General features: G+C 36.9%; 1 protein-coding gene across 2 annotated transcripts in view; it reads left to right on the forward strand.

Annotated features, from left to right (window-relative positions):
* The window catches only part of SPIRE1 (spire type actin nucleation factor 1), a 206452-nt gene that overhangs the window by 95068 nt on the left and 90876 nt on the right, over positions 1–20508 (forward strand). For both annotated transcript variants that reach the window (XM_040619622.1, XM_040619623.1), the window contains exon 4: positions 5897–6022. In XM_040619622.1, the coding sequence (XP_040475556.1) occupies positions 5897–6022 (126 nt within the window). The remainder of the gene's footprint in view (positions 1–5896; positions 6023–20508) is intronic.

Here is a 20508-nt window from a genome sequence, read left to right on the forward strand (position 1 = left end):
CCCCCCCCCCCGAATTGTGCTTTCTCTCTTGCATGTGCTCTCTCAAATAAATAAATAAATAAAATATTTAAAAAATAATAATAAAAGTAAAATAGCTCTTTTTCTGATAAGCAAGTATCAGGAGGGGCCTAGAGTAGGAGATGGGGAGTCATCAGCCTTTAGGTGGTATTTAAAGTTAAACTTAAAAATCTATTCATAGAACAATGGCAGGTAGGTTAAGTAAGAGATAACAGTCCAGTCCTCTCGTGAAATAAACTGAAATCCAGCAACATCAAATAAATTGTCCCAGGTCATATAACCTCGTGTTGATAGATAGGAGACAGAACCTACTCCGTTAATTATGTTCCTCTTCCCCCATATTGTCCACCCCCCCTTTTTTTTTTTGGTAACTGTAAAAGATGGTTTTGTTGTATGCTTACTGTATGCCATGCTGTATGCTTAACTACTTTAAAATATGATTTTCTTTAATATAAAAGTAATATACATTCATTCTAAAGTAGAGTGCTTAAGAACTTGGCTTCTAGAGGTACACTGCTTGGGTTTGACTCCAGTTCTGCTGCCTAGCTGTGTGATTTGGGTAAATTACTGAGCTATTCTAAATCTCAGTTTCCATATCTATCAGTTGGATTGTTGTAAGGATTAAATGAAATGATGCATTTAGGAACAAAGAACAAAATAAAAGTCAAGCAGTTCGTGGACACTGAAATAACCACTTGGATTATTTCTCCTCTGTGGGACTATTTCTCCCTCTGGCTCAATGGAGACTTTGTGAAATTTCATTATCCTTTGTTACATTTTTACAACATTTTAAATTGTGGTAAAATATACATGCAACTTATCACGTAAATTATTTTAAAGTGTACAATTTAGTGGCATTTAAGTACATTCACAATATTGTTCAACCATACCCATTAGCTAGTACCGGAGCCTTTTTATCACCTCAAATGGAAACCCCATACTCATCACTTCTTATCCCTTGTCTTGCAGCCCCTGGCAACCACTAATCAGCTTTCTGACTTTGTGGATTTGTGTGTTCTGGGAATTTCATATAAATGGAATCATACAATATATGATCTTTTGTGTCTGGCTGCTTTTACTTAGCATAATGGGGTTAAGGTTCATCCGTGTTATAATGTGTGTCAGTGCTTTTTTCCGAATGAATAAGATTTCACTGTATGTATATACCACATTTTGTTTTTCCACATATCAGTTCAGAACATTTGAATTGTTCCCACCTTTGGCTACTATGAATAGTTGCTGGTATGAACATTGATATACAAGCTTTTGTTTGAACACTGGCTTTCTATTCTTTTTGATAAACAGTTGACCCTTGAACAGAGCAGAAGTTAGGGACATTGACCCCCTGCACAGCTGAAAATTTGCATGCAGCTTTTGATTCCCCAAAAACTTGACTGCTAAGCAAGCCAAGTGTTGACCAGAAGCCTTATTGATAACACAAACAGTTAATACATAGTTTGTATATGTATTATATACTGCCTTCTTACAATAAAATAAGCTAGAAAAAATGCTACTAAGAAAATCATATGGAAGAGAAAATACATTTACAAATACAATACAGTACCGTACTGTATTTGTATTTTAAAAATCTGCGTGTGCATAGACCTGAGCAGTTCAAACCCCTGTTGTTCAAGGTTAATGATGTTCCCCCTAAGGGTGGAGCTGCTGGCTCACATGGTAACTTTCTGATAAATCACCAAACTGGTTTTCACAGTGGCTGTACAATTTTACATTTCTACCAGCAATACACAGGGTTCCGATATCTCCACATTCCCATCAACATTTATTTTCCATTTTTTGGTTTTGGTTTTTGTAGCCATCCTACTAGGTCTGAGTGGTACCTCATTGTGGTTTTGACTTGCATTTCTCTAATGACTCATGGTGCTGAGCATCTTTTTACGTGCTTTTTGGTCAGTTGTATATTTTCTTTGGAAAAATATCTGTTTAAATCAATTTTTAAATTGCGTTGTCTTTTTGTTGTGTTTATAGTTCTTTATAGGAGTGTCTGGGTGGCTCAGTCAGTTAAGCATCTGACTCTTGGTTTCAGCCCACATCATGATCTCAGGGTTGTGAGATGGAGCCCCATGTTGGGCTTGGCACTGGGTGTGGAGCCTGCTTGGGATTGGGATTCTCTCTTGCCTTCTCCCCTATGTCCCCACTCTCTTTCCCTCTCANATAAATAATCTTAAAAAAAAAAAAAAAGGTTCCTTTATGTTCTGAATAGTAGACCCTTATCAGATATCTGATTTGCAAATATTTTCTCCCATTATTATGTGGGCCTTTTAACTCTCTTGAAAATGTCCCTTGATGTACAGAAACTTTTAACTTTGCTGAAGTCTAATTTATCCATTTTGTTATTGGTTATGCTTTGGTATCATATCTAAAAAATCATTACCAAATCCATGAACAAGAAGGTTTATCCCTATGTTTTCCTCTGAGCGTTTTATACTTTGGGCTGTTATATTTAGGTCTCTGATCCATTTTGAGTTAATTTTTATTTATATAGTATGAGTTAGCGGTGAACTTCGTTTTTCTGCATGCGGATATCCAGTTTTCTTAGCATCATTTGTTGAAGAGACTGTTCTTTTCTCATTAAATGGTCTGGGCACTTTTGTCAAAATTAATCAACCAAAAATATATGGGTTTATTTCTGAACTCTCAGTTCTGTTCCATTGACTTATAGGTCTTTCCTTATATACCACATTGATTTGATTACAGTAACTTTATAGTAAGTTTTGAAATTCAATCTATAAGTCTTCCAACTTTGTTCTTTTCTAGGTTGTTTTGGCTATTTGAGTCCCCTTGCAGTACCATATGAATTTTAGGATCAGCTTTTCTGTTTCTTCAAAAAAAAAAAAAAAATTCACTGGTATTAGGGATTGGATTCAACGTGTAGATCACTTTGTGAAGTATTACCATTTTAACAGTATTAAGCCTTCCAACCCATGAATATGGGATGTCTTTCCATTTATTTGGGTTTTTCAGCAATGTTTTACAGTTTTCAGTATATGTATCTTGCACCTCCTTGGTTAAATTTGTTGCTTAATCATTTTTAAATACTTTCATAAATGAAACTGATTTCTTTTTTTTTTTAAGATTTTATTTATTCGACAGAGATAGAGACAGCCAGCGAGAGAGGGAACACAAGCACGGGGAGTGGGAGAGGAAGAAGCAGGCTCCTAGCGGAGGAGCCTGATGTGGGACTCGATCCCGTAACGCCGGGATCACGCCCTGAGCCGAAGGCAGACGCTTAACCGCTGTGCCACCCAGGCGCCCCTGGAATTGATTTCTTAATTTCATTTTCCAATTGTTCATTGATACAGAAATACACCTTTTTGTGTGTGTTGATCCTGTATCCCACAGCTTTGCTGAAATTGCTCATTAGCTCTGATAGTTCTTTGTGGATTCCTTTGGATTTTATGTATGTACAGGATTATGTGCTATGCATTTTTAAATACATTTTTAGACCTAGTTATTACCTTTATACCAGTGTTTTTCTTTTATAATTTTTTAAAAGATTTTATTTTTTTCATTATGTTCAGTTAGCCAACATATAGTACAACATAAGTTTTTGTTGTAGTGTTCAACAATTCATTATTGTGTATAACACCCAGTGCTCAACCCAACACATGCCCTCCTTAGTACCCAGTCACCCCATCCCCCCACCCCCCTCCCTTCTGTAACCCTCAGTTCGTTTCCCGGAGTCCAGAGTCTCTCATGGTTTGTCACCAGTGTTTTTCAACTTGCAGGTCACAAGTTATTAGTGGATCATGAAATCAATCCAATGTGTACGTTTTGTTTTGTGAAATTGTTGTGTATAAAACATAGATTGTTTGCATATATTTGAGTCTTGTATAAAATATATTTTTTACCAGGAATTATAGTAAAAAAGTATTCTGCCGTATTATACATCATGTAATTATAATGTAAAATTATGGGATTAGTTAGATAAAGATGAAACTCTTAGTAGTTGCTTTTCATTATCTTGGAAACGATAATTTTTTTAAAAATATTTATTTACTTGAGAGAGAGAGCAAGACAGAGAGAGAGCATGAGCAGGGAGGCAGAGGGAGAAGGAGAAGCAGACTCCCCACTGAACAGGGAACGAACATGTGGCTCCATCCCTAGACCCTGAGATCATGACCTGAGCTGAAGGCAGATACTTAACCTACTGAGCCACCCAGGCGCCCTTGTTTGTTTTGTTTCTTAAATTCCACATATGAGTGAAGTCATATGGCATTTGTCTTTCTCTGACCAACTTACTTTGCTTAGCCTAATATTCTTTTTTTTTTATAATGATTTTTTATTTTATTATGTTAGTCACCATACAGTACATCCCCGGTTTCCGATGTAATGCTTAGCCTAATATTCTGTAGCTCCATCCATGTCGTTGCTAATACAAGATTTCATTCTTTTTTATGGTTGAATAATATTCCATTGTATAGCTTGTGAGATTTTTGCTTTTCATGCTTTCTGATAAATCAGTTCTTAGCCTTGTTTTGGGTACTGTGGAGAAAATTTCTTACTGAAACCCAAGATACTTTTCTTGAGAAGAATATACTTTATTAAAGTTAGTAATCTATCTAGTAAACTGTGTATGATACTTATTACAAATTTAAAAAGCCACATTGTGAAGGATAATCTACAAAGATATATTTTATTATTAAAATATAATAAAATGTATATTTTTAGTAATTGAATTAATATCAAATTTACTGAATGATAGTAAAGAATTAAGGGAGAACTCACAGCTTTTTAAAGCAAATGAAGTACCTTAAAACATAACTGTAGTGTGTGGATACAAAATTATTACTTTACGAGAGTAAAATTATTCCCATGCACTAGACTCAGGAGAGGGTGTTTTTCCAATCTAATAAATTAAATGGTGTTTGATTTTTCTAAATTGTTGTGTATAATCTAAATTGCACCTTTTACCGACCAGTAGTTTTGGGGGTTGTGGACCATGTACAGTAAAGGACATTGGGACTGGAGCTACCACCGGTGGAATTATTCTGCCCTCTGCCCTCTTGATTCCACTCTCCATTTACTGATGCAGCATCTTCCCAGTGGTCCACCTATCATTCTGATAGTTGTTTTTTTTTAAGATTTTATTTATTTATCTGAGAGAAAGAGAGAGTGATCAAGAGAGAGAGAGCACTAGCAGCGGGGGGAGGGGGGAGAGAGAGTAGCAGACTGCCGGCTGAGCAGGGAGCTTGACACAGGACTCTATTCTGGGACTCCAGGATCACAACCTGAGCCAAAGACAGACGCTTAACTGGCTGAGCCACCCAGGGGCCCCTGTCTTTTTACTGCGTTACACAGTTCAGCACGTATTGGAATGAGCCTGGGCTTTAGAATCCTATAAGACTGTGTTTAATTCTTCTCCCTCACGTCAGCTTTCTTACTGTGGACAAGTCATTTGAGTCCTCTTAGCCTCAGTTTCCTTTGCTATAAAAGGGAGATAATTCAGGGTTACACTGAAGAGTAAATGCCATTATGCTGTGTATATGACATGTCAAATACAAGTGCCTGGCATGGTAAAAAATAAATGATAGCTATTAAAACACCTGTGTTATGATTAATAGTAAATGGTAGTTCACTTCCTGCTTGCAACCAAAACTTTTATATATGTCCTATCATTTTCAAATAGGAGCTAACAAATTTTATAAGGTTCATCTGTGCTGTTGGATGTTTGCTAGTAGAGCACTTTTCCCATATAATTGTGTAGATTTTACTGATGGTTTGTGATGCATTAGACTTTGGATGATGGGAATTGCCTTGCTGTCTGATATGAAAATATGAATATATGTCTGTTTTTAAGGTACCAAAACCCCAAAATAATAAATGAGCATTATTATTTTACTTTCCTCTTCTGTAGTTATGTGCTGCTCATCTTCCAGCTGAATCAGAGGCACCAAATCATTATCAGGCAGTATGTCGTGCACTGTTTGCAGAAACAATGGAGCTGCATACATTTCTGACTAAAATTAAAAGTGCAAAGGAGGTAAGTACTGCTTTTTAAAATTTATAGACATTGTGAAAGATTAACCTGAATTTTCAACACTGTCCATCATAATATTTAAAATATTTATTACCATCCTTATAATGAGTGCTGAAAATTATTTAGGAAAGAATCAACTTAGGCAAAATTAAATCTTTTTTTTTTAAATTGCAGTATAGTTGACATATATACAATGTAATGATTGAACAATTCTATACGTTACTCACCTAGTGCTCACCCTAAGTGTAGTTAATCTCCTTCACCTCTTTCACCCATCCTCCCACCCACATCCCCTCTGGCAATTATCAGTTTGTTCTCTATAGTTAAGAGTCTCTTTGTTTGTTTGTCTCTTTTTCATTTGTTCATTTGTTTTGTTTTTAAAATTCTACATAAGAGTGAAATCATATGGTATTTGTCTTTCTCTGACTTATTTGGCTTAGCATTATACCCTCTAGATCCATCCATGTTGTTGCAAACGGCAAGATCTCATTCTTTTGTATGGCTGAGTAATACTTCATTATATATCTGTACCACATCATCTTTATCCACTCATCTATCGATGGGCACTTGGGCTGCTTCTATAATTTGGCTATTGTAAATAATGTTCCAGTAAACCTAGGGGTGCATGTATCTTTTTGAATTGGTGTTTTCTTTTTTGGGGGGTTAATACCCAGTAGTGGAATTACTGGATCATATGGTAATTCTATTTTTAATTTTTTGAGGCAACTCCATACTGTCTTCCACAGTGGCTGCACCAGTTTGCATTCCCACCAACAGTGTACAAGGGCGCCTTTTTCTCCATGTCCTTGCCAACACTTGTTATTTCTTGTGTTTTTGATTTTAGCTATTCTGACAGGTGTAAGATGATATCTCGTTGTGGGTTTGATTTATATGTCCCTGATGATGACTGATGTTAAGCATCTTTTCATGTGTCTATTGGCCATCTGGATGTCTGCTTTGGAGAAATGTCTATTCATGTCTTCTGCCCATTTTTTAATTGGATTATTTGTTTTTTTTTCCCCCATGTTGAGTTGTATAAGTTGTTTATATATTTTGAATTCTAACTCTTTATTGGATATGTGATTTGCAAATATCTTCTTCCATTTGTTAGGTTGTCTTTTAGTTGATTGTTCCCTTTGCTTTGCAGAAGCTTTTTATTTTGATATAATCCCAATTATTTATTTTTGCTCGTTTCTCTTGCCTCGAGAGACATAGCTACAAAAATTTTGTTATGGCCGATGTCAGAGAAATTACTGCCTGTGCTCTCTTCTAGGATTTTTATGGTTTCAGTTTCACATTTAGGTCTTTAATCCATTTTGAGTTTATTTGTATAAATGGTGAAAGACAGTGGTCCAGTCTCATTCTTTTGCACGTAGCTGTGCAGTTTCTCCGATAGCATTTGTTGAAGAGACTGTCTTTTTCCCATTGCATAGTCTTGTCTCCTTGCCAAAGATTAATTGACCATATAATCATGGGTTTATTTCTGGGTTTTCTATTCTGTTCTCTTCATCTGTGTATTTTTATCAGTGTCTGTGCCAGTTCTGTAACGTTTTGATTACTGTAGCTCAATAGTATATCTTGATATCTACAATTGTAATACTTCCAGTTTTGTTCTTCTTTTTCAAGATTGCTTTGGCTGTTGGAGGTCTTTTGTGGTTCCATATAAGTTTTAGGATTGTTTGCTCTAGTTCTGTGAAAAGTGCTGTTGGTATTTTCATAGAAATTGCATTAAATCTATAGATTGCTTTGGGTAATATGGACATTTAAAAATATTTGTTCTTCCAATCCATGAGCATGGAATATCTTTCTATTTGTTTGTGTCATATTCAGTTTCTTTCATCAGTTTTCAGACTATAGATCTTTCACCTTCTTCTTTGTTTATTCTTAGGTATTTTATTATTTTTGGTGCCATTGTAAGCAGGTTTGATTTTCTTTTCTTTTTGGCAGGTGGATTGTCTTCTTAATTTCTCTTTCTGCTGCTTCATTTTTAGTGTATAGAAATGCAGCAATTTCTGTACATTGATTTTGTATCCTGTGACCTTACTGAATTCATTTATCAGTTCTAGTAGTTTTGAGTGGAATCTTTAGGGTTTTCTATATATAATGTCATGTCATTTGCAAACAGTGAAAGTCTTACTTCTTCCTTACTAATTTTGATGCCTTTTATTCCTTTTTCTTGTGAGATTGCTATGGCTAGGACTTCTAGGACTATGTTGAATGAGAGTGGTGAGAGCAGACATGCTTGTGTTGTTCCTGATCTTAAGGGAAAAGCTCTCAGTTTTTCAGCATTTAATTATGATATTAGCTGTGGGTTTTTCATATATGGCCTTTATCATGTTGAGTTGTTTTCCCTCTAAATCTACCTCATTGAGGATTTTTATCATGAATGGATGTTGTGCTTTGTTAGATGCTTTTTCTGCATCTGTTGAAATGATCATATGGTTTTTATCCAGAACTTGTTGATTTGTGAATGTTGAACCACTTTTGATTCCAAGGAATAAATCCCACTTGATTGTGGTGAATGACTTTTTTACTGTATTGTTGGATTCTGTTTCCTAGTATTTGTTGAGGATTTTTGCATCTATGTTCATCAGAGGTATTGACTTGTAGTTCTCTTTTTTTGTAGTGTCTTTATCTGGTTTTGGTATCAGGGTAATGCTGGCCTCATAGAATGAATTTGGAAGCTTTCCTTCTTCTATTTTTTTGGAATAGTTTGAGGGGAATAGATATTAACTCTTCTTTACATGTTTGGTAGTATTTACCTATGAAGCTGTCTGGTCCTGGGCTTTTGTTCGCTGGGACTTTTTTGATAACCTACTTAATTTCATTTCTGGTAATTCATCTGCTCAAATTTTCTGTCTTCCTAATTCGATTTTGGGAGGTTGTATGTTTCTAGGAATTTATCCATTCCTTTTAGATTGTACAGTTTGTTGGTGTATAATTTTTGGTAATATTCTCTTATCCTTTGTATTTCTATGGTTTCAGTTGTTATTTCTCCTCTTTCATTTCTGATTTTGTTTAAAATTAAATTTGTTCTTAATTTTTTAAATCTGTTGTTTAAATGAAAGTGTGTGAATCCATTTTATAAAGCTTCCTTACAAATGAGAAATAAAATGCTACTGAATTAGTTCAATCAGTTTTCCATATGACTTGCTTTTCACCATCTTTCTGCCACTCTTTCTATCTTTAAAGATATACAGGAAGGGATAAGGACTTAGGAAGGAGGCTACATATTTGATAATTTATTTTATAGTGGATTTGGTTAAATATTTAATGGAGATGATTGGAATTAATACTCATATAGTTGACAATCTCATTTTAGCTACTTTCTTTCATTATTCTTCATCAGTGTCTGTGAGTTAAACTGTTATGTGTAGAGTCCAAAGAGAATCACTCTAATTTATTTACAAGTTGAATCACCATATTGTATATCACACAGATGGTTGTGAAGATTCATGAGATCTATATACAGCAGCACAGCATCTGGCACACAGTAAGAGCTCAGTACATGATAGGTGGTGGGTATCATTTCTTTTATGACTAAAGTACAGAGTTTATCTGAAGCACTAGTTTAAAACTTATGATGACACAGTTTGGGGAGGGATACAGTGGGGTGTGTAAGAGTGGAAGGAAAATATTAACCTATACTAGCCTAATAAGACTAATTAGCTCTGGTAGTAAGTGACAGATGTGTCATCCAGATCACCCTTAATAAATCCATTTCATACATATGAATAAGAGCTCTAAGCATTCCTTTTCTGTCCTAGCCTGGATACTGCTCATAGTCTGTCTTTTTGTTATAGGCCAATGAAAAGCTATGTGGTTTTTTTTTTTAGGATTTTATAGAGTTAGACCGAGAGGAAGGTCTTCAAAGGGTGGAAAAGAGTGAACTAAGTGTTATTTGGAGAATAATTGTAAATACATCATGGACAAGCTTTTCCTCTTGGATAGAACGAGAGGTTGTAAGATCTGATTAAATGCTTCAGAGTAAACATCCGAAAGTACAACCTCAAAGAAGGTTTAGTAAATAGTAGAAAAGATTACTTTTTAAGCTTGTAATTGTCTTCCCCAGCTTGTTAGGTTTGAGATTGCCTTCTCCAGAGAAACAAGCATTATTTTTAGGGTGTAAGTATAGTCCTGTGGGGTTGATGCACTGTCACGCATTCTCAGGAGCCAGTTCTGAGCTTAAAGAATTGTATTAATAAGTATTTTTTTCTACTTTATTCCAGTGAGCTAAAAAAAATTTTTTTTTGCTCTTGATTAGAGCTTTGTCAAACACATTCCAAGAAAGAAATTTAAATGTTTTCAAAGTTTATTTAAATAAAAATCTCACAAGCAGAGTAAACAACAGTGGCTGGTGGCTGTGTGGCAGTGTCCACAGAGACTGGCCAGGCGCTGACCGAGGCTGGGGCCCCTGAGGCCATTCCAGCCCCATCTCATCACGTCATCCTCTGGCACCACCCCAGATTTAGCTCTTTGTAGATACTGGTTCTGTCCTGTTTTCTCCTCTCCTGCTCTGTTTCCTTACTTTCCATTTTTTTCTCTGGAACTTGCTCCGTTTTTAGAGAGGACTCCTCAGTGCCCTCAGACTCTTCTCAGGATGCTCACTTCCCTGAGGGTAGTGCTTTCTGGTGCTTCCCTCTCATGGGAAGCTGCTCTCTCTCTGGCATATCTTCCTATCTGTGCACTGTGGTGGGTTGGTAATATTCTCTCTCTCCTCTGCCGCTTCCAAACAACTGCTCTTCTTGTACAGAAATCTCGTGCTGTCCGCTTCTGTTACTTTTTTTTCTCCAGCAATTTGGTATAGAGTTTATTGGTCGACTTTGTTTCTGACACATACAGTTCCAAACCTTTAGGCAGAATAGAAAATTGTTCTCTTAATACACATCATCTGATTTTCTATAAAGGAAAAAATAGATATATTTAAAAATATAATTAAAATGTATAATATATATTTAAGTGTATATCTCCAAGTTTTCTTTTTTTTTTCAATTAAATGCTTAACTTTATTTATTTTTAAAATTAATTTATTTTTTATTATTATGTTCAATTAGCAGCATATAGTACATCATTAGTTTTTGATGTAGTGTTCAACGATTCTTTAGTTGCCTGCCCACTGTCATTTGCCACCAAATTGTGTGATTTCTTTGATAAAAAGAAACCATAGCTCTGTATCCTTGACTTCCCCTCTATTTCACTGCTCTGCTTACCTAAGCACACTTCTGGCCATGTGACCACCTGCGATTATTCCACCTTGGAAATCCTGGGCTCTCATTCCCCCTTCCTACTGCCCTGGGCAAGCTCTAACACTCACTGCCACCTGAGCCCATCTTCCAGTCTCTTGACCCCCCCATTTTTCTCCCAGTTTATCAGCCCTTCCTGGATGTACTTCCTTTCCTGGGTGGACTAGGTTCAGTCACTTTCCCAGGAGTTCAGGTCACATGTCCAACCTGGATTGTTATACTAGCCTCCCACCAGTCCCCTTGTCACTGTGAATCCTCTTCATCAATTTCATTTTTCACATTGTCCATAAATGATTCTTGTAGATCACAGGTCTGATCTGAGGAGTCCAGCCCAGTCCCATACCTATGTGTGACCATAGGCTAGTTTTCATAGGCTAGGGGAAGCTGCCCTCCCACATTTGACTTGGTACACAGCCAGGGTTCTGCACCCTGGTTTTCTGGAGGGAATGGCAAAGACACTGAGCTCCCCTCTGGGCCAGCCATGCTCACCCACACATCTGCATCCCTAGCCCAGGTGCCTTCACCAGGGCCTTGACTGACGAGCTTTCCTCCCCTCTGAGTCAGAACTTTCTCTTTCTATCCTTCCTTCTTTCCCTCCCACCAGCCCTCAGGTGCATAAAATGGCAGGAACGTTTTGTCCACTACTCCTCGGCAATGAGAGGATTTCCCCCACCTGCCTGCATGTCACCTGTGGGGTGTCATTCTGTGGGGAAATAAGTGGAACAGAGAAGCAGAACATCCTTTTTGGCCTCTTGTTCTCACTGTGCAGGTACTTTTGGTTTGGCTCATTTCACCTGACCATGAGACACCTGGCAACTCAAAAGAACCGTGTTGCTTCCCCGATTAATATGGCTCCCCATTTTGTTGCACACAGGGCCCTTCATTATATTTCCCCTACTTACGTTTGTATTGTTCTTTTCAGCACTATCTTCTTTGCATTTTACACTGTCCACTCAAAATTACTCATGGTTTCTGAATACATCATGCTGTCGTAGGTCTGTGACCCTTGCACATCCTCTCCTTTCTGCCTGGAATTCTCTTCTCCCATTGTCTGCTAGGTGAACTCCTATTTATCCATGTAAACCCAGCTCACGTATTGCCTCCTTTGTGCAATATTCAGACCTCCCTCCGACCCAGCGGAGTTTTATATCCTCCAGTTCCTCTCTATCTAGTTCATCCTTCAGTCTTGCACTTCTTATACTCTGTGGTAGTTATTTGCTTATGTCTTCGTGCTTTTTATTCCCTCCACAGCTGGACCAGGTACTTCTGGAGATAAACGAGTGTGTTTTCAATCGTCTTTATGTTACGACTCTTAATGTAGTATATGCACATAGGAAACAGTCCAGAAATATTTGTTGAATTGAAATAACTTATACCTCATATCTTTGTTTTTCCAGAACTTCAGAGGTTTTTGTCTGGTTGAAAGAAGTCAGTTTTGAAAGCATTTGTGATTCTTAGAAACATTTGGCTAAAATATTTTTAGTAAAACTGAGAACTTTTATGGGGACATAGTAGGTCTTTGAATGCTCTTGATATTCTTTAAATTTAACATAAAAACTCATTTAACAGTATTGATAAGGCAAGCTATAAAATATGGGGAAATCCTGACACTTAACATTCTGTACCATTTAATTACAGATTTTATGTTACATAAATTGTTTGTCAACACTGAGGTTTTAGAGGTAGTCTTATCATGGTCAAATGAATTTTTTTTCCCTCTGCAATGTATGCTGCTTTCTTGAAATTATGAATATTTTCGTACACGTTCATGTTATGTATGACAGTCATTTTTACCTTTTCTCAAGAGCACTAAATTCACACTCTTACTAAAATGCCCTGTTAATTTGATATTTTTTCTAAAGGTCTTAAAATACTTTATACAGGCATACCTCACGGCATTTCACAGATACTGTGGGGTTTTCTTGTTTTATTTTGTTTTGTTTTTTTTAGAAATTAAAGGTTTGTGGCAACTCTGTGTCAAGCAAGTCTATCAATGACATTTTTCCAACAGTATTTGCTCACTTCGTGTCGCTGTCACATTTTAGTAATTCTTGCAGTATTTCAGACTTTTTCATTCTTGTAATATTTGTGATGGTGATTTGTGATGAGTGATCTTTAATGTTATTATAGTAATTGTTTTGGGGCACCACAAACTTCCCAGATAAGATAGCAAACTTAATTGATAAATGTGTATTCTGACTACTCCCCTGACTGGCTGTTCCCATCTCTCTCCCTCTCCTTGAGCATCCCTGTTCCCTGAGACAAAACAATATTGACATCAGGCCAATAAATAACCCTACAAAGACCTGTAAGTGTTCAAGTGAAAGGAAGAGTTGCACGTCTCTCACTTTAAATCAAAAGCTAGAAATAATTAAGCTTTGTGAAGAAGGCAAATCAAAAGCTGAGATAGGCTGAAGGCTAGGTCTCTTGCATCAGTTAGGCAAGTTGTGAATGTAAAGGGAAAGTTCTTAAAGGAAGTTAAAATGCTACTCCAGTGAATACATGAATTAAGAAAGCAAATGCTGATATGGGGAAAGTGTTAGTGGTCTGGATAGATCCAACCAGTCACGACATTCCCTTCAGCCAAAGCCTAATCTAGAGCCAGGCCCTAACTCTCTTCAGTTCTTTGAAGCTGAAAGAGGGGAAGAGGATGCAGAAGAACAGTTTAAAACAAGCAGAGGTTGGTTCATGAAGTTTAAGGAAAGAAGCCGTCTCCGTAACATAAAAGTACAAGTCGAAGCAGCAAGTGCTGGTGTAGCTGCAGCAAGTTATCTACGAGGTCTAGCTAAGATACTTCTTCTTTTGGAAGAAGATGCCATCTAGAACTTTCATAGCTAGAGAAGAGAAATCAGTGCCTGGCTTCAAAGGACAAACTGCCTCTCTGGTTCATTGCTAATGCGGCTGATGACTTTAAATTAAAACCAGTGCTCACTTACCATGTGAAAATCCTAGGGCCCATAAGAATTATGCTAAGTCTACTCTGCCTGTGCTTTATAAATGGAACAGCAAAGCCTGAACGACAGCACATCTGTTTACCACAGATGTGTTGACGAAATATTTTAAGCCCACGGTTGAGACCTATTAAAAAAAAAGAAAAGAAAGAAAGAAAAAGATTCCTTTCAAATTGTTATTGTGTACTGACTGGCTACCCAAAAGCTCTGATGGAGATGTCCAGTGAGATTAATGTTGTTTTCATGCCTGCTAACACAACATCTATTCAGCTCATGGATCATGGAATAATTTCAACTTTCAAGTCTTACTATTTGAGAAAATATATTTCATAAGGCTCTAGCTACAATAGATAGTGATGTCTCTGATAGATCTGGACAGAATCAGTTGAAAACCTTCTAGAAAGGATTCACCATTCTAGATGCCATTAAAAGCATTCATGGGAAGAGGTCAAAACATCAACATTAGCATAGTTTGGAAGAAGTTCATTCCAACCCTCATGGATGACTTTGAGGGGTTCCAGACTTCAGTGGAGGTGGTAACTACAGATGTGGTAGGAATAGCAAAAGAATTAGAAGTGGAGCCCTGAAAATGTGACTGAATTGCTGTAATCTCACTGTAATAAAACTAATGGGGGAAGAGTTACTTCTTATGGATAAGCGAAGGATGTGGTTTGTAAAAAAAAATTGCTTTATTTGAGTGTAGTCAGCACACAATGTTACATTAGTTTCAGGTGTACAACATAGTGATTCAACATCTCTATATGTTATGCTATGCTTACCACAAGTGTACCTACCATCTGTCACCATACAACACTATTATAATATCAGAAAGTGGTTTTGTTGGGCTGGAACCTATGCCTGGGGAAGATGCTGTGAATATCGTTGAAACGACAACAAAGGATTTAGAGTTTTACATAAACTTAGTTGGTAAAACAGTGGCAGGGTTTGAGAGGAGTGACTCCAATTTGGAAAGAAGTTCTACTGTGGGTAAAATGCTATCAGACATCATCACATACTACAGAGAAATTGCAAAAGGGAGAATCACTTGATGCAGCACACTCCAGTGTTGTCTTATTTTAAGAAATTGCCGCAGCCACCACCCTGATCAGTCAGCAGCCATCAACATTGAGGGAAAGGCCCTCTACCAACAAAAAGATTATGACTTGCTGAAAGTTCAGATGATGTTTAGCATTTTTTAGCAATAAAGTATTTTTTAATTAAGGTCTGTCCATTGTTTTTCTAGATATAATGCTATTGCATACTTGATAGACTGGAATATAGTATAAACATAACTTTTATATGTACTGGGAAAGCAAAAATACTCATGTGACTCACATTATGATATTTGCTTTATTGCGGTGGCCTGGAACCAAACCCACAATATTTCTGAGGTATGCCTATGCATTTTAAGAATCAAAAAGCATTTCTTCTGTACCTGTGAGTTGATATATATCAAGTGGAATTTTCGAAGTGATAGCCTCTGATTTAACAAGTTTATTATCTGATCATCAGTGATGTTTCACACTACCTTGTATCTGCATGTGTGTGTGTGTGTGTGTGTGTGTGTGTATAAAATTAGGGTAAAATCTTAGTATCAAAACATTTGAACTCAGTTGCTGATAATGTTCCTGATTTCATAGACCAAAGTGCTTCATGTTAAATTTCTTATGTACTCAATTGGCAATTTATTAAAATATAAGTAAAACCCGTGATCTGTTCCCAAGTGTTACAGTTCTTCTATGACGTAGTAATTATGTTTATTAGACCTGGCTTACTTTACAAAGCACAGGGCCCTGTAGTTCATCATCTGTTTATTTAGAAAGCAAATTCATTTTCATTCTGATCTTTTCATGATGTGATAATTTCCTTCTTAAACAATGAATGAGATCCATTAAGGTTATTCTGTGAATGATAGAGAAGTTTCGGATGGGCCTCCTGTTACTGTGTCTCAAAGGCAATTTGATATCCTTGAAAATAAGTACATATTACGGTGTCTTACAAGCAATATGATATCCTTGTACATAATTATAGATGGAGAGACTGGCTAAGCAATCCATTTAGTGCATCAAGTTGTATGAAAGAAGAGACAGCCTGTGCCCTACTGCCAGTAACCTGCCACCACCCAAACCCTACCAGCAAATGTGGTTAGTGAGAGTGGCTGCTGGAGAGTGGAGAATTTAGCTTGGCAGTTTCAAATGTAAGCTTTTTATTGGAAAAAAGGAAGTTATATTAATGGTAATGTCCTTTACTCCAGTGCTGTCTAGGTAATGTTTGATCATCAGTCCCTGTGTTACTATTATAAATGAAATTATCAGTCCCTCAAACTATAATCCCTACTGCTTTCCTGTATTATATTCCTACAGCTACAAAGTGGCCTCTGTTGCTTCCTCCATTTAAGCCTCGTGAGTAATCCTGTGACTCTTACTTTGCAGCTTGGCAAACTGAGGCTTAGAGAGATTAGGGGCTAACACAGAAGTCAACTCTCAGCACTTCTGATGCCAGTGTTTCTGTCTTCATCCCCGTGAAGGTGCTCGAATGTGTTACTGCTGTTTTCTTATAATTATAAGAACAGTCACATAGTGCAGACTGTTTTGGAACAAAGTTGAAGAGAGTTCCTGAAGGGAAATGTAGATGTATACTTTAGTCTAGACTTCTGAGCGGGATTGTAAAGAAGTTTGTGGGAGCCAGAGAGAATAAAATTTGGAGCTGGGGGAGGAGAGGGTTCATGAGAGAGAGAGAGAGAGAGAGAGAGAGTGTGTGTGTGTGTGTGTGTGTCTTGTCTGTCTGTCTCACACATGCACACAAATGGGAAAGGGGTGGGAGGAGGGGAAGATATCATGTTAAGTTTAGGTGTGAAATAATATGAAGCTGTGAGATGGGACAAGACAGGAACGTCCTAGAAATGTCAAAGACTGAAAATAATTTTAAGATTAGTAGAAGTCATTGATTTTATTCCAGTATGTTCCTAGCATGCTCCAACCGCCATTACCTCTTCGTTATTAGTGTATAGTGTGCTTGACTCCACACCCCAATTCTACATTAATACGTTGTTACACAGTAGAGGTATATTTACTGTAATAGAAAAAGAAAAACTTGATGTATCAGAGAAGTATACTGTGTAAAAAGAATCTATCTTTCGATGGAAGAACACTTTTTTCAAGCAAATAACTCAATTTAAATTTATATTTATAATATTTATATTAACAATGGTCATTTTTTAAAAGCCCCTTTATGGTTGATGAACCATTTTCTTTCATTATTCACGTGACTTCTTTCTTGCATCACATAGCATTTGCTAGATTTCTGTCCACTTATCTTTAGAAAGGGAGGACAGGGCACTTAGCTAAGCTTAGCTCCTCCAGTCATGAACTTCTCTGCAAAAAGTACAGTTTATGGGGCTAAATCTTTGTTTTATTCATTCTCATTTTTCTAAGTTTTGTTGTATAGGCAAAAAGTATACAGATAAACATTTTAAGTGTATGCCCAGTAAAATTTGCTATGAAGTTTTTATATACTATTTTATACTATTTTACATCATATTTTAAACTTGAAATGGATTCTGTAGGAAAGCAATTCAGTGTTGTAGATTTTAGAGGAAAGCTCAATGTTGTCAATATTGACGTTACTACTATATCAATGTCAGTATCCACTAAAAATTCTGTATTTTAAAATCTAATGGTAAAAAAAAATTCCAGTAAAGAAGAAATTCCTAATACAATATTAGTCATAAATGAATGAACAGTAAAAATAATTGAGATTTGTGAAACATTGTATGTTCATATTATTGCAGTAAGAACTCCATATTAGAAAGCATGTAAAATAGACTTTAAAGTCATAATTTCTGGGGACACCTGGGTGGCTCAGTTGGTTAAGTGTCCAACTCTTGATTTTGGCTCAGGTCATGATCTCAGGGTGGTGAGATTGAGCCCCACTGGGTGTGGAGCCTGCCTAAGATTTTCTCTCTCCCTCCTTTTGCCCCTCCCCTCCCCACTTGCATGTGCATGCTCTCTCTCTGTTTCTCTCTAAAAAAATAAAAATAAAGTCATAATTTCTGTTTTTTAGGAGATTGTGTATGTGAAGTGATGAAAATTTTCTTTCCCCTTGCACTTTCTTATATATACATAATATGCATATACATAAACAACCCAAGAACTAAAGTAGAATATTCCAAATGTTTTGATCTTTAAGGGATAAAATGTCTATATAGTTAAGCCATCTTGGATTTCTTCAGAGGCAGCCTCTACAGGTGTCACTTCTGATTATCTGATTATAATGGTCTTTGATCTCTTCTTAAGTGTGGTTCTTAATTCGTTTCTTATTGATATCTTAAACTCCTCTTATAAATTCTGTCTTCATTCACCATTTTGATTATGGTTTTTTATTTGCATTCTTCAGGCCTAAGCTGAAAGGACATATCCTCAGGTCTCCCCTCAATACTCTTATATATTTATTGCACTCAGCCTTTTTCTTTAAAATCAGTTACCCTGTTTATTTCCTTCCTCACAGCTATCACAGTTTTCTTACTCATTGGTGTCTGCCAACTAGAAAATTATCTCACCAAGGGCAGAGACCTTTTTTCTCTAATTCACTGCTGTATCCCAATATAATAGGGCCTCGGTAAATATTTGATCAGTGTTGGATAAATTAGAGAATCTGGTTCAGCTACTGTAGATCTTCTTTCATACCACCTATCTTGAATCTTGGTCCCGTGACATTCTTGTCTCCAGAATGCAGAGCCTCTTTCATGTTCTCACTGCTTTGTGCCTTCCTCATGCAGTGGACTGGCATCTCTTGCCTGGGCAATGGCAAAGCCTCGTAATGTTTCCCTTTACATGTACAGTCTACCCACCAGTGTTATGTCCCTGTGTAGAGATCTTTTTGGCTACTTGGTACTTGTAGGTAGAAAGTTTAGACCCTTGACATGACATAGGGGACCATTCACAATCAGGCCCCAATTTTACCTCTCCAGGCTCTTCATTCCTTGTTCGCATATGCAACCTCTCCTCCAGTCCCTGAGCTCCCAGAGGCTCTGTATCTACCTGAAATGCCCCTTTCCCCCTCTTCTCTCACTTAGAAAATGCTTACTTATTCTTACAACCTAACTCAAATGTCTACTACTCTGAAATGGTTTTTCTATTTAATTTCTTTATTCTCTGTATTTATTCAGAGAGCAGTCTGTTTTGCTGCTATCGCTTAATCATAGTACATTCTAATTACTGTTATGATTATAATGAATTAGCTGCTTATGGTGATGGAAAGAATTGGGATTAGTGCTACTTTTTAATGTTTTAGAAGTAATGACAAACTACAGAAATGGATCTTGAGATAAGAGTTAAGGAGGATGTGAAAGACGGGTCTATAAACCTCAACCTGGGAGAAGCCGTGAGTGACCTGGGTGGCTTGGTGAAGGTTTGAGAGAGCATAACAGCCATACTTAGCTGTCACAAATGCTCAGGAGTGAAGAAGCACTCAATTTCAGAACTAGAATCAGTTGGCAAAATTCATTCATTCATACAACAGATATTTAATGTGTCTCTTGCATGATAGGTGCCACTGTAGTTAATAATAGCTAATATTTATTCCACACTTACTCTGTGTTAGATTCTAAGATTTATATGTGCATTAATTCATGTAGTTCTCACAATAAGCCATGCATTAAGTGCCATTATTACTTCCATTTTTATTGGGAACAAAATAATGAACAAGATAAATGTGGTTTCTGTCCTCACAGAAGTTACACTCAAGTAGGAATGACAGTATAGGAGCAGCCATTCCAGCAGTGTGATGAGGGACACAGTAAGTGAACGCAGGGCCCTGTGGAAGCACCTAAGAAGAGCGCCTAACCTAGGGAAGGAAACATTGTCTTTCCTTTGCCAATACAAATAGCTACAACTGTTTTAAATTAGCATTATGCCTAAACTGATGAATCACTAAATTCTACACCTGAAACAAATAATACAGTATATGTTAACTAAATTGAATTTAAATAAAAAATTTTAAAAAAATAGGGGCACCTGGATGGCTCAGTTGGTTAAGCCTCTGCCTTTGGCTCAGGTCATGAGCCCAGGGATTGAGCCCTGCTTCAGGCTCCCTGCTTAGTAGGGAGTCTTTTTCTCCCTGTCCCCCTGCTCATGCTCTCTCTCTCTCTCTCTCGCTCATTCTCTCAAATAAATAAATAAAATCTTAAGAAGAATTAAAAAAATTAAAAGCATTATGCCTAGACATCCAAGTTCAGGAAGCACAGAGAGTTCCAAACAAGATGAACCCACAGAGGTCCACACCATGGCACATAATA

The sequence above is a fragment of the Ursus maritimus genome, unplaced genomic scaffold, assembly GCF_017311325.1.
Source record: "Ursus maritimus isolate PB19 unplaced genomic scaffold, ASM1731132v1 scaffold_33, whole genome shotgun sequence".
Lineage (NCBI taxonomy): Eukaryota > Metazoa > Chordata > Mammalia > Carnivora > Ursidae > Ursus > Ursus maritimus.